The sequence below is a fragment of the Aplidium turbinatum genome, chromosome 1 (assembly GCF_918807975.1).
Source record: "Aplidium turbinatum chromosome 1, kaAplTurb1.1, whole genome shotgun sequence".
Classification (NCBI taxonomy): domain Eukaryota; kingdom Metazoa; phylum Chordata; class Ascidiacea; order Aplousobranchia; family Polyclinidae; genus Aplidium; species Aplidium turbinatum.
The window spans coordinates 42,619,506-42,634,942 of NC_137472.1; the positions used below are offsets into that span (position 1 = coordinate 42,619,506).

At 39.0% G+C, this 15,437-nt stretch overlaps 1 protein-coding gene across 1 annotated transcript; it reads right to left on the bottom strand.

The window, feature by feature from the left end:
* Positions 1–9,285: 9,285 nt before the first annotated feature.
* LOC145770107 (ribosome biogenesis protein BRX1 homolog) lies at positions 9,286–14,404 on the bottom strand. The gene is made up of 7 exons (XM_082581696.1): positions 14,246–14,404; positions 12,226–12,337; positions 11,792–11,956; positions 11,230–11,303; positions 10,771–10,957; positions 10,511–10,605; positions 9,286–10,118 (listed from the first exon to the last, which is right to left on the bottom strand). The coding sequence occupies exons 1-7, from the start codon at positions 14,378–14,380 to the stop codon at positions 9,972–9,974; spliced, it is 915 nt and encodes a 304-aa protein (XP_082437822.1). The 5' UTR covers positions 14,381–14,404; the 3' UTR covers positions 9,286–9,971.
* Positions 14,405–15,437: the final 1,033 nt, after the last annotated feature.

Below are 15,437 nucleotides of genomic sequence, written 5' to 3' on the forward strand. Positions count from 1 at the left end.
CAGGCTTCCCTTTCCTAATTTGTGGAACTACCTCATGCACCCTCCCAAGTTGATACTTCCCACGTTTACCAATGTCTTGGAGAGAACCTACCACTACAAGTTGACCAGGCTCCAAATTCTCGGCCATTTTAGCCATTTTTTCCGGCCCTGAAGACCTGGCAAGTAAAAATCGATCCATTTATTCCAAAACTGCTGAGAAAGTGACAAATTGAACCGATAATCCCTTCTTAATTGGTCACGATCATGTGGTTGCCCAACAGCACAGTATGGGTCTAAGTATGGGGTCAAAAGTGAGGCAGGGGTGATGACAGTAAAATCCCTAGGGTCGTCACTCAAAGGTACCAAAGGGCGTTCGTTCACGATCCGAACGGCACTGCCTGTGTACGTAAGCAGTTCAATAAAATTGGGCTTACGAATTGAAGAGTCCAAAATGTGAAAAAAGTATTTGGTCACATCAGCCATGAAACCAAATCTTTCAAGCCGAAATCTAGCCAAGACATCTGCCAGAGGGTTTAACAAGTCAGACAATTCAGGACAAGAAGACATTACATCATTTACACAAGTTCCTCGGAATTCAGATTGTTTTAAAGCCTTCTTCTTTAAATCAGCAGCTCTATCTGACGCCAACACAAAATTGTTAGGTAAATCAATATCTTCCTTCAACGGAACAGGTATCTCAAATCGACCATCTTTCAACTCAATATTCGGTTCGACAAGTTCTCTAGCCAAAATATCATTGCGAGACAATTCACAGGTTTCATTTAGCAAAGTCAAATCCTGAATGACTTTATTCAGGTCTGCTATTTCCATATCGCGAGACTCAATTTTACGCTGAAAGCCAGAGATGACATCCGACTCTGAAGACGTCTGCACTCTGCACACTTTAGCAACGCTTTCAACTAAGGGTGACTTACCACCACAAGCCAACCAACCGAGAGGAGTGAGTAAAGCATGCGGTTCACTGCGATTTTCACCAACACGTTCTTCTTTTGCCCACATCAAATAAGCGTTGTCATTGCCAATCAGTACATCTACAGTACTACAATCATTCAAATGAAACATATTCACGTCATGAAAATGACGGAAACCACTTAAATCTTGTTTATGAGGTAAAGTTTTAACATCGTCAGCCCAAGCTGGGTTAACCACCGAGGTTATATCACAAAACAGTTCATCAGTCTCTAACGACTGGATGTTGAGTTTAACAAGGTCAGCACAAGTAGGTTTCTGACCAGCCAGAGTATCTATTTTAAACGACGCTTTATCATACGGTTTAAGACCAAGTTCGCACACCAAGTCACTCGAAACAAAGGTCAACTGCGAACCAGGATCATGCTGACAATACACCAACTTCGATTTGCCAGTCATTGGATTCAAAACACGAGCAGCAGTAACGCGGTTAAAGGCTGCTTTAACATTTCCAATCTTAACATTACGCACAGGAACTCTGGCACCAGCATCATCTTTACCGACCGAATCCAGAGAATCACGTGACGTCACATAAAAATCATGCAGAAGAAAATAGTGTTTCCTATCGTTGGTAGGTCCACACTTACGACAGTTATTTGCATGATTACAGTCTCTAACCATATGCTGGCGCAAACAATTCAAGCATTTGCCAGCTTTCACAATGACATCTCTCCGATCTTTAGGTGTCAAGCGCAAAAATTCTTTACAATTAGACAAAAAATGATATTCAACTTGACCACGTGATGAACAACAAAAACATGCCGGTATGTCACTACGTCTGGCCACACCGCCGCGCGGTGCGCCAACAGCAGTCGAGTACTGCGAACTCCCTGAAATCACATTATGATGGGGTTTTACCGACGTCTGCCTAACCGGACATGAAAGCAATTTTCCTTTGCCAAACTTTTTAAAATGCTGCGACTCACCAGAATCGCCCATTAGCATGATGCTAAAATCAGTCGACTTGCGCGTTTCCTCCCGTACTACAAAATCAAACAAACTCTGAAAAGTAGGTTCCTCAGTGCTACCATACTGATCACCTAAAAAGTCAAGATAACGCTGCTTAGCGTCAAACGGGAGTCGCTTAGCCAAATCCAAAACAAAACGTCCTTCTAATTTATCACGCTGACCATAAGCTTTCGCGTAAAGCAAACACTGCGACAATTCATCTTTAAACTCTTTCAAATCACTGGAAGAGATAGAAGTCAATTTGCTACCATAGCGATACTTTCTAATTTCTGGTTCTGCGAAAAGACCTCCACGAACTCCAAAACGTTGGGACAAGCGAGATAACGACATTTCTATCCTGTCTTCCTCTGACAAGCCAGGAGTGTCGGAAACCAAATTAGCAATCGTTTGTGCAGCTGTTCTAACACAAGCTGCTTGCAACAAAGTCAAATGAGTTCCCTTAAAGGGCGAAGCTGCCATCAAGGCCATAACACGATTTTTAAAAAAGATAAATGGCATATTATTACCATCGTAACCAATCAAGGCCGCCTTATCGAAGAACGTCCTACTATTTTGGTATTCAAAAAAGCAATCCTGCTGTTGAGAACTCGATTTAGCGGGAGAAGACAAGCTATATCCCTTAAGGGGCTGAGTGGGCTCAGTCACATGCACAGCCCGATCACGATCCTCAAACACGTTAAAATCAGGAGACACGATACGCCTCTCACAACCACCCAAATTACGTGTAGCTGGGCGATCAGCAACTAGCGGCGCAGAAAACTTTGAAGGGGGCAAAGCATTACTGCTAATGGCGGCCCCGTGACCTGTACGCTCTGGGGGAGGAGTTCGGTTGTAATTTGCAGACCTTGGCTCTACAGCCTTCGGAAGACCCTTAGCCGCGGCCCCGAGACCTCTTGAAACAGCTGGAAAACATGTGGATTGTACAGGTCCACTTACGGATTGAACAGGCGTGTGGAAAAGGTTAGGTAAATTAAACTGTGATTGATGTTCACTTCTGGAATGCCTAGAAGAGCCCTTCCTAGAGCTACGCCGGGAGCCCAACTCAGAACGATATTCAGCTAAAACTACCTCTTTACGTTGTTCGGCCCTCAACTGAGCGTCTTTGAGTGCGAACTCAGCAGCTCTAGCTTCGGCTCTCGCGGCGGCCTCAGCAGCTCTCGCTTCGGCCTCAGCAGCTCTCGCGTCGGCATCAGCTCTCGCGGCAGCCTCAGCTCGTATGGCCTCAGCTCGTATGGCCTCAGCTCTTGCGGCAGCCTCTGCTCGTGCGGCAGCCTCAGCTCGTATGGCTTCAGCTCTTGCGATGGCCTCAGCAGCTCTTGCTTCGGCTTCAGCTTGGATCTGGAGCTCCTCTCGTCTTAACTGTAGGTTAATTTGTGCAACTATCCGTGACGAGCTCTCAGACATCCTAGTGCTTACATTTGAGGCGCTATCCTCAGGATGTATGTCAGCATCCAACCTATCTGACAACTCACTTTCTTTTTGTTCGAAGTTATTTTTTAACGAGTTAAATTCGGGATCTACCCTATCACGAAGTTCTGCCAAGATTGCAGAGTTAAAAATTTTACTCAAGAGAGCATGGAAATGCCGTAATTCCTCTTCTAAAGTAGATAAGTTAGATCGAAAAATTAACAGTTCCTGCTTATCACTCAAAGAACCTAGGGCCACAGAAAGTTTCCCAATTTGAGTCAAAATATCCCGTCTAAGATGCCGGGCCTCTCGAACTGACTTAGCCTCATCGTTAATGGGTCCCTCCCCAGAATGGCCTGCCCGACCGCAAAGAACATCATCAGGCTTAAACTCAGTCGAGTCGACGGCGGTCGAGTCCCTGTCGCCACCGAGTGTAGACATATTAAATGTTAGGGCTAAATTTAACAATTAAAAAATTAAGTTACACAAACACACAAATTACAGTAGTTATAAAAAACTTAACTGCAAAGACCGTAAAAATACAAAAAAGAATTTAAATGCACGATACCGTAGCTGTACGAGTATGTGAAGTCCAAACGTCCACAAAACTTGCTTGGATTCTTCCACTTGAATCTTCAAGCACAGATGGATTGCCTTTAATCTTCTTTCTTGCCAATGAATGTCAAAGTTATTTTTTCTTCTGTACCAAACTGAGAAGAAATGTCTTTACTTTTTAGCTTAAAGTTCTTCAGTTGCCTACCGAGAAGAAATGTCTTTAATTTTCTTTGCTTCTTTAGACTACCAACCAACAAGATCTTCTTTTATTATTTCTTTGCTTTTGTAGCCTACCAACCAACAACTTCGTCTTTTATTTTTTATGGTCACAGCGGTAAACCATAATTTCTTCGTGGGAAAATTGTAACTTAAAGTTCCCGGATCCTTTCGTCTGCATATAATGACCGAAGAAACACACACTTGAACTTCTTTTCAAACAGTGTATTTCTGTAAAAATTAGCCCACGGCTACCAAAAACGAGGGGGTGCAACGCGTACACCACTTAAACTGTCACTACACAACAGATTACTTGGTTAAAAGACGGAACCTTTGTCCAGCTAGCAAGCACTAAGCCAACAGTTAAATGTGCGGCCAACTTTCAAACAATCATTTTACGAATGACCAGAATAGATATCAATATCTCAAATTCACGTAGAAAGTAACTGTGACGCAATAAATGAAAGACAATTATGAAGTCATTCCAACAGGTGTTTAAGCTGATGTAATATTTCCTGTTTAAACAGGCCCAAACAGGTCTTATGAACGATGGTGCAATTTTGGCACATGCTTTAGGAATTTCCATGACGTAATATTCAGTAGACTTGAACGGTTTTATATGACGTTTGATTTGTACAGAGATTGGCCGTAACACAATCCACATCGGTTTTTAGACTCAGTCTTCATTGAAAATCTTTTGTGTGGTGCATCATTTCAAGTAGTGTCTTCCCCTAAGCTGTTACACAAACCGCCCAGAACCAGGTTGATTATTATGTATCTTACAGCCGTTGAGAGCCCGTTATTGTATGTGTGGAATTATTACTGTAGATGTCTGAGTAAATTCATGCCGAAGTCGAGCAAATTCTTTGATCCACTAGTTTGTCTCACTTTTGGTATAATCGGATCGTTTATAAATGGCGGGTCTTCACAATAGCCGGCCTCTTATACTGTACATTGGCGCAACGTATTCAGATGTTGAATCAATGATCAAGAAAGCTGATTTGTTTTTTGTCTAATGTGACGCCTAACTTTATGCCTTGTCTACATTACAAATTTTTTTTTACAAATTTTATTACCATCTTTATTTTGCGCTCTTTGGAACAACACACAGTGCACGGTGAAATAAAAATGCAGGGCATAAGAACAAGTAGGTGACGTAAAGTAGGGAAGAGACGCCATCGAGTTAGCTGCTACGTGTAAATGGAGCCTATCTCATAATTTTGAGTGTATCTCACAATTACTGTTTGCAAAAACGCTATTTCTCCGGCTTCTCCCAAAAGCATTTGCAGTCATACATTTCCGCAATTGCAATGCTTGTCAATGAGAGTATTCCATAGAACGTTTATTTCGAAACCAGGTTTTCGTACCTTTACCCAAGATTTCTTATTGTAACGTTTTTTATTCGTCAATGAATATTATCTGCTTGAAACAACTGCTTTGAATAGTTTGTGGCCTACATAGCCTACTATTTTGATCGTGGATTGCTATTCTTCGTAGAGCTGATAACGCAAAAAACGTTTGCTATAATTTTTTCTAATTAACAGCTTTGTGATCACTGGCTTTTCTTTTGTAGCATAAGAAATAACGCGCTTTGTATTATTGAGGTCAAACCAAACAAAGGAAAACTAGAGGGTGTTTCTCTCTGCTCGCGCATATCGATGCACGAAGCAATTATGAGCTTATGGCTTGTTATCGCAATGTAATCCATTTCACGCTTTGCTGGAAGTGAGCTAGAAATAGCAAAAATTCACCAAAATCTTGAATTTACAAGAAAACTGCACAACTGTTAGCATCAAATTTAATATCATCACATCCGCCTGGCAATTTTAGGAAAAGTCAAGAAAAACCAAGTGCATGGCGTTACTGTGCTTCAAGTAATCAAAGGAAATATGAGGGGGGGGGCCAAATCTGGCCTCCCTTTGAGGAGCAAAGTGTTAAGCGAAAGCGGGCAGGACTTAGTGACTCTCATTTTAAAATGCTCGTGTTTTTGAAAGATGCGTAACAATAAATTTCCTTTAGAATGTTTTTCTATAACGATGTCAAAATGACAGCGTAAACGAATGATAACATTCGTTTTCAAGGTCATTTTTGCGTCCATATAGGGACTTGAGTGTTTCCTAGTGTCATTTTATACAAAAGTAGCGGAAAAAGTAGCCGTAGCGCGCGCTACTTTGGCCTGAGTAGCGGTAGCGCGCTACTTTTGTAAATTGGTAGCGGGTAGCGGTAGCGCGCGCTACTTTGGCCCAAGTAGCGGTAGCGGGTAGCGCGCTACTTTAAAAGTAGCGGGTGCCCACCTCTGGTTATTCCTGGTAGTTTCGCATACTAAAGGCTCTTGACGCAGGGCCGGTTACCGAGATTGACAGAGTGAATTTTTTCGATTGTTGCCGGGGAATTACTTCATTCACTAGGTGCCGCTTAATGGAGAGCAGTCCTGAAATGCGTTGCTCTAGCGGACACCGCGAGAATCGAACCAGCGCCGCGTGATCTTGAGCCGGGCACGTAACCACTGAGCTAACGGGGCGGACGAGTAGTGTGCCGTATTTAAAAATCTGGTTTACTTTGAGGAACATGATGTGGCCATTTTGCTTATCACCTACGGCTACGTCTCATTTAATGCAACCGAAAATTCTGTACAATCTTCATTGCTTATCTTCACCAATGACGCAAAACCTACGTAGTCGTAGGCTCATAATTAAGTTTAACTTTGCAGCCGTTTTTAATCGACCAGCTGTGACGTATTATAGGTACTTATTAGGTTACGTTCACCACACCTCAAACCAGTAGTGACACTCAAACTAGTTTGTAACAGTTCACGTATTCACCTTAGTTAATATTAGGCCTATCTCGCAACTAGTAGGCTAAGGCTAGCGATGACAAGGGCGTCCTGAGGGTACTTATAGACCCGGGAACTTCAAGAAACCACCTCGTATTCGTTGAATATAGTGCGTTTTTTTATAAGTATCTGAGTTAAGGGCCCGAGAGTCTCATTGGTACTAGGTCCAAATTATGCTCTTAACGGCCTTGCTGGGAACCAAGTGCATGGTAACTTAATCACATCACTGCCTTAAAACCATTGTTTCCGTTGCGATAGCAAAATAGTTTTCAGAGGAAAATTATATTTCTCCTGAAAAACCTTCACCCTGGCAACAATTTCTCACCATTTTACGCGGACTTTTGCAAAATAACCACTCAAAAGTTATTTTGAAAAGACACATTTTAACATGACCAATCATGAGAATTAACACCTTGTAGGGCTGTAGGCCTACTGAAAAAGCATCAATTGCGCTTGGTTGGAATCAGTGCCGGTCTTAAGGTATTTCGGGCCCTGTGCGGAATATGCTTTGCAGGCCCCAATGACAATAATATTTTCCTTTTTTGACCAATCTCCATCTTTCGGTGAAGCGGTGGCTATGTGCTCCAACCAGTTGTTTTATTTCAATATCTTGGACTGGATCGTCATGCTATTGTCTGATTGTTTATTAACGTAATATGCCAAATTGGATATTTTTTGTCACTTTAATATGGTTTAACGTGTAAAACATACGGTAGGCCTAACCCAAATTTATCATATTACTGGGACATACCACTACTACATCCCAGCTGGCGATGACTGTCATTTTTGCATTAATTCAACGTTAGCCAACGTTGGATCGGTGTGGAAGTGGCGAGTTTAGCTAACAGGGGTCTAAAATTATCGCTTTATCAACGCAACTTTTATCAAAGCACGCTTGATATCTTTAAGACATAACTTCCCTGAGTATAATTGAATTTTCGCAAGATGATGATGTTGTCATTGTTTTATGTCGTCAAGTTATAGCTTATCTATTTTGTGAGTCGTGCAAGGCCTGGTGCGTTGCGCTTGAAATGGCTTTGCCCGTGGTAGGATTTCTTTGTGGGGTTTTCTTTGCTTGCCTTGCTCTTTGCTATGAGCTAAACGCATCAAGACGTGTTCCCCTTACGACCATCAGCACTCTTGATAACGCACCATGGCCGATCTTCATAGCAACTGTCCATACAAATCTTCAATATATCAGCTAAAGTTATGTAGGCTAATAAAGTTATAGTCTATATATGTTTATTTGTTTTGTAACATTTTTTATTTTCCCTTTATATCTTAAATTTTTCTGAAGGTGTTGCGACCGTGCCAAATTTTTTTTCAACTCAATAACTTACTTCGATCACAAGCACGTTTTAACGTTCGCGTTTTGTCGCTTCTACCTTTTTCTTGACCTTTGCTATGTTGACGTGTATTGTTTTGATATGATGGTCAGAAATAAAAAAACAACTGAACTGATCCAATTTAGTAGCGTAGCTAGGTATTTTGAAAGGGGAGGGGGGTGGTTTGATGGTCGGCGGACGAAGCCTGACGGCCCAGCGATGGGGTTCTGGGGGGCTCCCCCAGAAAATCTTGAAAAATACTTTGAATTGGGGCATTCTGAGAGCATGTTCAACAAAAATCTGGGTATGAATATTACTGTAAAATTTTGCTGTCCGGTGGCATAGCAAAAGGGTAGCCTAAGATCATGCTTTCTTTGGCATTGTTCAGAAATAAAGCTATGTCATCTCTATGTTGAGTCTGGATGCAACCTATTTCGTCTCCTAAAAAATTCGTACCCCAATTTCGTACCCTGAAATCGGAGTGACAAAATCAAATTTCGACCTATTTCGTTCCCTGAAAAGATCGAGAGAAATTTTGAAATGTTTGCGGCAACTCCAATCAGCGGCTTCGGTTCTGTTGTTTTTTTTCTCGATGTTTTTAGGGTACGGAATAGGTTGGACCCGTTGAGTCTCTATGTTTTCTTGTTGCTAATTCCTTTGTTGACTTCACTTGTTGAATTTTTCCATTGAAAATGACAAAATTACTGCATTTTCTGAGTAAATTGCGGGCCCTGTGCGATCGCACAGTTTGCGCATCGCAAAGACTGGCACTGGACTTGGAATGCCTTGAAAGCAACGATTTCGGTGAGAAACGCTTTCCTTTTCGCCAGGCGAGAAGGCCACGAAAGGTGGCAAAGAATCCTTACCGGTACAGTACTTGCTCACTTCAACTTCTACACTTTTCTATTTGGCAGGTTCAAGGAATAGAGCAAAAAAGGTGCAGTGACGTACACAATACAGTTGCTTTGTTTCCAACATTTCCACCCCTAAATGCGACATTGAAACAAGAGAAACAGTAACAAGAACAATTTATATCGTCACAAGACGCCGCAAACTCCAAATTACAATACAGAAACGGCAATTAACACAAATGAATAATGCAGCCTAACTTTATTATCATTCTAAGAAAAGCACAAAGCAGTTGGCGTCATGACAACATTATGTATCCTCATTCCTCAGCAAGTTTACTATCATTGCAGACAGTCTGTACTGATGACTCTTTGAAACTCTTATACACTTTAGGGAACGTTCAAATATTACGTAACGCTTATTTTTCCGAATTTTTGACCCCCCCTCCTCCATGTTACGCCAACGTAACGCTTTTTTCAATTTCCCCCTCCCCCATGTAACGCTTTTTCACTTTGAATTCAGCACAAAAAACTACCATTCCGTACTCGAAAGCGTTACGTAACGTTTTGCTTAAACCCCCTCCCTTCTAGCCGTCAGTTAATCTTTGAATTTTACCAAGTCACCAGTCACCAAACCACTGCTCCCAGCTTGTTTGCCAGTTACAGGCATTACAGCGTCTTCTTCAACAAACAGTGTTAAACGTCAGCTTTGGCAAGGTAACCGGATGCACTTTCTTCAACGACTGAACCAGTGGGAATAGCCTTTCATCAAGCGACAACGGGAGGACATCGAAAGATTGTTGATGATTCTATTAAACTCCGACGCGATCTTTCACAGATAAAAAAAAACTATGTATCCACGTCATCACTCTGAAACACAAGATCAGTCTCGTCCGTAGCAAACGTCTTATCTGTTCTCCGGGATGCTCTGTCGAAAATTGCAGCTCGCTTGTCATCGTAAGCCGTTGCTCCAGCCTTCTTTCGCAAGTGTCGTATCTGAAAACACAAGCGCCGATAAACAGTAGGCTAGACCGGGGAGGGGTTCCAGCTAGTAATGCAAGAGGTGATGGTTTCGGTCATTGAACCGACTCCTCAAACAGTGTCGTGCCTTCCTTAATCCGACCTCGCTACTACTGTATACGGTGAATATAAAAAATTTCCCAGCCACTGAGCTGGACATTTGTTTACTGCAAGAGTAGCACAATCTTTGAAGCACTTTTACGAAATCCCATTGGTATCGCGTCAAAAGAACGGTTGATGAGAACATACTTTGTATGTTTTCCAGGAAAAAATTCAACTCTTCTTTAAATTTACATAGCCAGCGCTGAAAGTAGATTTTTCGTACAAGTTCTAGGAAATGTAAAAACATTTTTTGTTACACAACGTACCAGATTTGGTGACTTGTAGTTGGGGTTGATGTAGAGCACTGATCGTCCAAAACTTCCCGAAAATATCCGAGCTAAAGTGATTGTGAATCGGGGTCCTGCAAACAAACGTTTAATTTTTCTATTCATGATTACCAACCGCTGGTCATAAAATAAAAACTAAAACAAATGCAAAGCACAAAGCATGAAAAATCATCCGTTGTTTACGTAACAATGATGACTGCAGTTGGTACCCCAAGGATGCCAACTGAGGATATTCTCACCTATTTCGGTCAGTTCACCATTTTCTTCTACAATCTGGTAGTTTCTGAACCAAATTTTACCGTCTAACAATGTAAAGTTAAAAACGTGATCGATAAATGGCTGGCTCTTTGGATGATATCGTGGTGTTCCAAACACTTGAATAAACAGCTCTTTGATGAGCTGCATGTGCGGTGTTTCGTCAAAGCCCTGAATATTTTTGGGCAAAAAAGTTTAGATGCTAATCATATCAAGAAATTAATCAAAGATTAAAAACCTAGTTGTGGTGCGATATGATTTTGTGAAAGCGATTAAACCGGAATGGTTCAAAACAATTCAGTTTTAGCAAAATCAATGGCACACAAAAATGTCAATTTATGGAAAACTAGGAGTAAACTCGTACTGTAGAAATAAAGCCAATGGCAAACAAATCACATTTTTTCTCGACACGTATATCTAGAAGATCAATAAAGAAACATCACCTTGTCAAAGGATAATATTGGGCGAGAAGCTTTCAAACAGTTTCCAGTAAATTTTAATTCATCCATCATGTTCACTGCAATGTAAATGAATGGCATTAAAAATAGAAAACAAAAATCTTGCAAAACTCTAACATCATTTCAGAAAAAATAAAAAAATAAATTGAAACTTTTGGAAACACTGTTAAGATCAGTTACATTTGCACTTGAAATCTGCACCATTCTGTTTACCTACTAGTTATACTGATTTACCAACCATAGCATTTACTTTAAATATATAGTCATAAATGTATAATTAAGACATGGCAATTTAAATGGATTGCAATTTCGACTTTCAAGAAACGAAATATTTGCGAGTTGTGGCAAAATTTTAACTTTGCAATTATTGCTACAATTCCCTAACTTCATTCTTTACTCTTTAGAATTACAACTGAAGTTCATAAACGAAAAGCTTTGAGCAGAAATATTTTTGGTATTGTGGTGCCATTTTACAGAAAGCTTGCTATTTTAAATTTATATACCAAAAGCATATATTACATATGTTAACAAGGAAATCTGTACTTACAATATTCCACATAAAATAATGCTGATGGACCATGGGGTACATTGGAAAGCCACATGTACACATCTCTGCCTTTCTTTCCGAGAAGAAACATGCATTTGTTACAGCTTTTCATTTCGCATATTTCATTGATTTGTTGTAATTCGCATTTTTTGTCCATCTTGACATCTGAATAACAAACATTTGTGAGATAACTTTAAGCGGCACTGGTTCAACTCTCGAGGTGTGCACTTGAGCAACACATTTCAGGACTGCTCTTCATTCAACAGCACTTAATGGATGGAATAATTCCCTAACAACAAATCTTTAACAATCAGATACTTCACTCTGTCAATTTCAGTAACCAGATATCAAAAAACAAATGGATCAACTCAATATATTACATTATGTTACTGATGACTTTTCGTGAGAAAAACTAAAAAAGATAATTTTGTTACCGGTTTTGCTGTGTGGCATTAAATTCATGAAATCTTTAACAAGGTGACGTCCCTTGTAGGTGATACCTCGTGATGTAAACATTAAAACTTTTTGTTTGTTTTTCCATCTTCCCTGAAACAATTGTGAAACACCACCATTATACTGTAGTTTATACATATTTACAATTTTACATGTATCTTAATATATTATTATAAGTGTAAATACATTGTACCACTATTTTGCATCCATCAAATGGAACAAGTTAAAAAGCATTTTTAATGTATATATATCAAAATTTAAAATTGGAAAATGAATAACTGGAGTTTTATACATTACAATAAACAGTTTAATTGTAAGTTTTACAAATAACTTATATACCGGTAATACACATTCTACAACTGTGCAAAACAACTTACATATTTTACAAAAACTAGTCTTCTCAAACTACTGTGAAGAGTTTGCCTTAAGATTACTCCATTTAAAAAAAGACTCTTTAAATATTATAAGTTAAGAATGTTAAACTAGGCTATATTTTAGGGTCAATATAAAAGTACTGTACCGTACCTCAGTTACAAGAAAAAAGTTTAAAAAACATTTGTCTTTTGGACTAATAGGCCTATTTAGAAAAAAACAATTATTTGAGTTTGAAATCAAATGCTGTGTCCATCCAAACATAGAATAAATATGAAGGTTCAATAATAACACTGATCAACAAGAAATTCTAACAAGGCAAGCTCACAATCATTTCAAGCACATGCATGATCTGTAATCAGAATTTTGCTATCACATTCACAACAGGATTTCATGATCGATTGATCGGCACACTTTTTGTTTTTCTAGCAAATAATATTCTGTATTGCAGCTAGAACACTTAAGCATTTTTTAAAAATTAAAAAAATATATATATAAAATTTTGTTTTTAGCAGTCAGAGATTGAAAGAATAGTAGAGCATTGAAATTGTCTGTAGGTTACAGGTTATCTGTGTCTTGGGTCGCAAGATGCTTACTTAACTTAAATTTGGGCCACGCTCAATAAAGTTTTGACTTTTGAAACCACTGACCGAATAAACGAATCAACTCAGAGAAAATATATGACTGTTAGGTCTAAAATTGAATATGCAGTTTGCTTTTAATTCTTTATCTACTATCAATGGTTCTGAGATAGCTATTGAACTTCTTTGACCAAAGTTTTTATTGATTTTTGAACCGCCAAGTTTCTTTGTATCAGTAATCAGTATGCTGTAAAATCCCTTAATTGGGAGAAAGCGTACATAATTTAATCTACCCAGAAATGGTATATCTATATGAAAGTTGACTTGATGAAAAATATGAATTCAGGTGAAGGTGGGTTTGCTTATGTGAAAGAAAAATGGCTGTGGCTATATTTACACTATATAGTGTAATAATAGCCTCAATAGTGTTGCCAGATAAGGAATTCTGCCCTAATTTGAGAAAAATGTAAAGCTGTTTAAAACAAAACTTGAATTTTGGAATTTTTTTTAGTCCTGAGTAAAGATCAAAACCCTAATCTTATTCCTAACTCTAACCCTTACCTTAACTCTTCCTAACTTTAATCCTAACTCTGGCAACACCTGATGGTAATCATGGCATTAAGTGTGGAAAAATAGCCACTTCCAAGAAAAATTTGTGGGCAGCTAAATTGATGTCAAACTGTTTTTTTTTTAATTTATTGAACTACCCAGACAGCAAATCAATCATTTTTATTGCATTGATCAATTGAATCAATGTAAAAAATAGTTGATTTGTTGCCTGGGTAGATATCAGACATCATTTACTCAATAATGACTTCAAAGAGCATTGTTTTTAGCTTTTCAAGTTTTGTTGTGAAAATTTACTGAAATAGCTTCTAAAGTCTAATATGATGCTTATTAGTATTTTGAAAAGTTGACGTGATTGCAAAAATCTGATTTCAGATTTGAAAACATAAAAAATTCAGCTACACCGATTCTCTTGATCTGTAACAAAGTTATGTTTTTTATTGACCAGTGTTGTGAATTAAAGAAATTATTGTACCGGTACCTTAGAAAGAGTTTCCATGGAGGCTAAATCCTCGCTAGGTTCCTCAGAATTTAATTTATCTTGCAATTTTAGGATTTTTACACTTTTACTTGTCTGGTTGACAATTTTTCTTTTGCGATTTTGCAACTTTGCCATTCTCGAGCTTTGTCAGTACTTACAGCACCTAAAAATATACATAAAATCAGATCATTGTTCCATTGTAAATTGAACAATCATACAATGAAAATGGTAAAGAGAGAAAGCAGTATTTAGTCAGACAAAATTGTAGTGCATCAAAACAAAGATCACATATACATTTGTTCGGCAAATGTGGTCACATTCCATTTTGACAAACGTAACTTACCGAGAAATTTCAAATTTTAACAAATTAAAAAATTTCATAAAAAAATTGGGGTGTAGGTAGAGCTCGACTGATATATCGGTCAGCCAATATTTATCGGCCGATATCAGGGGTAGCCGGTATATTATATGCAGCGACGCAACTAGAAAAAATCAAAGGGGGTCGGCATTCGGCAACGAGAGAGAAAACTAACAATTATTTGTAGAAGTGGATATATCAGTTAGAATATTAGCCTACTGCCTAGTGTAAATTGACAGCGCAATGATCCAATTCTGTGACGTGCGAAGCGACCCTTTACGCTCTGTCTGCGCTTGCTACTCACTCTCAAAAAAAGTTTTCCCCGCTTTCGAAAGTAGGCAGCAAATTGTTTGCTCTCTAGGCTCACAGTTTAAAAAGTAGTCCACCAAGCTTAGGACCTGGATACACGTTACAATCAAGTTTGACAAGATTGTAAAGAAAATTTAATTGCCGTTTTTTTGATACCAAAATTATAAAATTGGTGTAAGAACGTGTGAAGTTGCGATCATATGAAGATTACAAATCAGACTAGCCTAAAGCCAGCTGTAGTTTTGTTTTATGGGTTAATAAGGTTGCATCCTAAGTAGGGATCCCCAAAGTAGAATTTCGAATCCTTAAGATTTGAATCAATCCAGAATAGAATCTAAAAACCGCATTTTATCAAGTAATTGGATTCGGAAATAATACGGAGAAAGGAAAAAAATTATAAGAAAAAAATTTTTTGAAAAAATGCTCCGCCGTCCGCAAAACGCCTGTAAGTCACATGCGCCGTGCATGCCATTCGTTTCTGCATGTGATTAACAGAGGTCCCTTACGTGTGTGTGCGCGTGTGGG

Excerpts from the sequence above, each read along its gene's own strand:
- LOC145770107 (XM_082581696.1), bottom strand. The coding sequence starts at position 14,380 with ATGGCAAAGTTGCAAAATCGCAAAAGAAAAATTGTCAACCAGACAAGT. Across the intron at positions 11,957-12,225 it reads AATGCCACACAGCAAAACCG|ATGTCAAGATGGACAAAAAA; the intron begins GTAACAAAATTA and ends TTTGTTATTCAG. Across the intron at positions 11,304-11,791 it reads ATTATTTTATGTGGAATATT|TGAACATGATGGATGAATTA; the intron begins GTAAGTACAGAT and ends TTTACATTGCAG.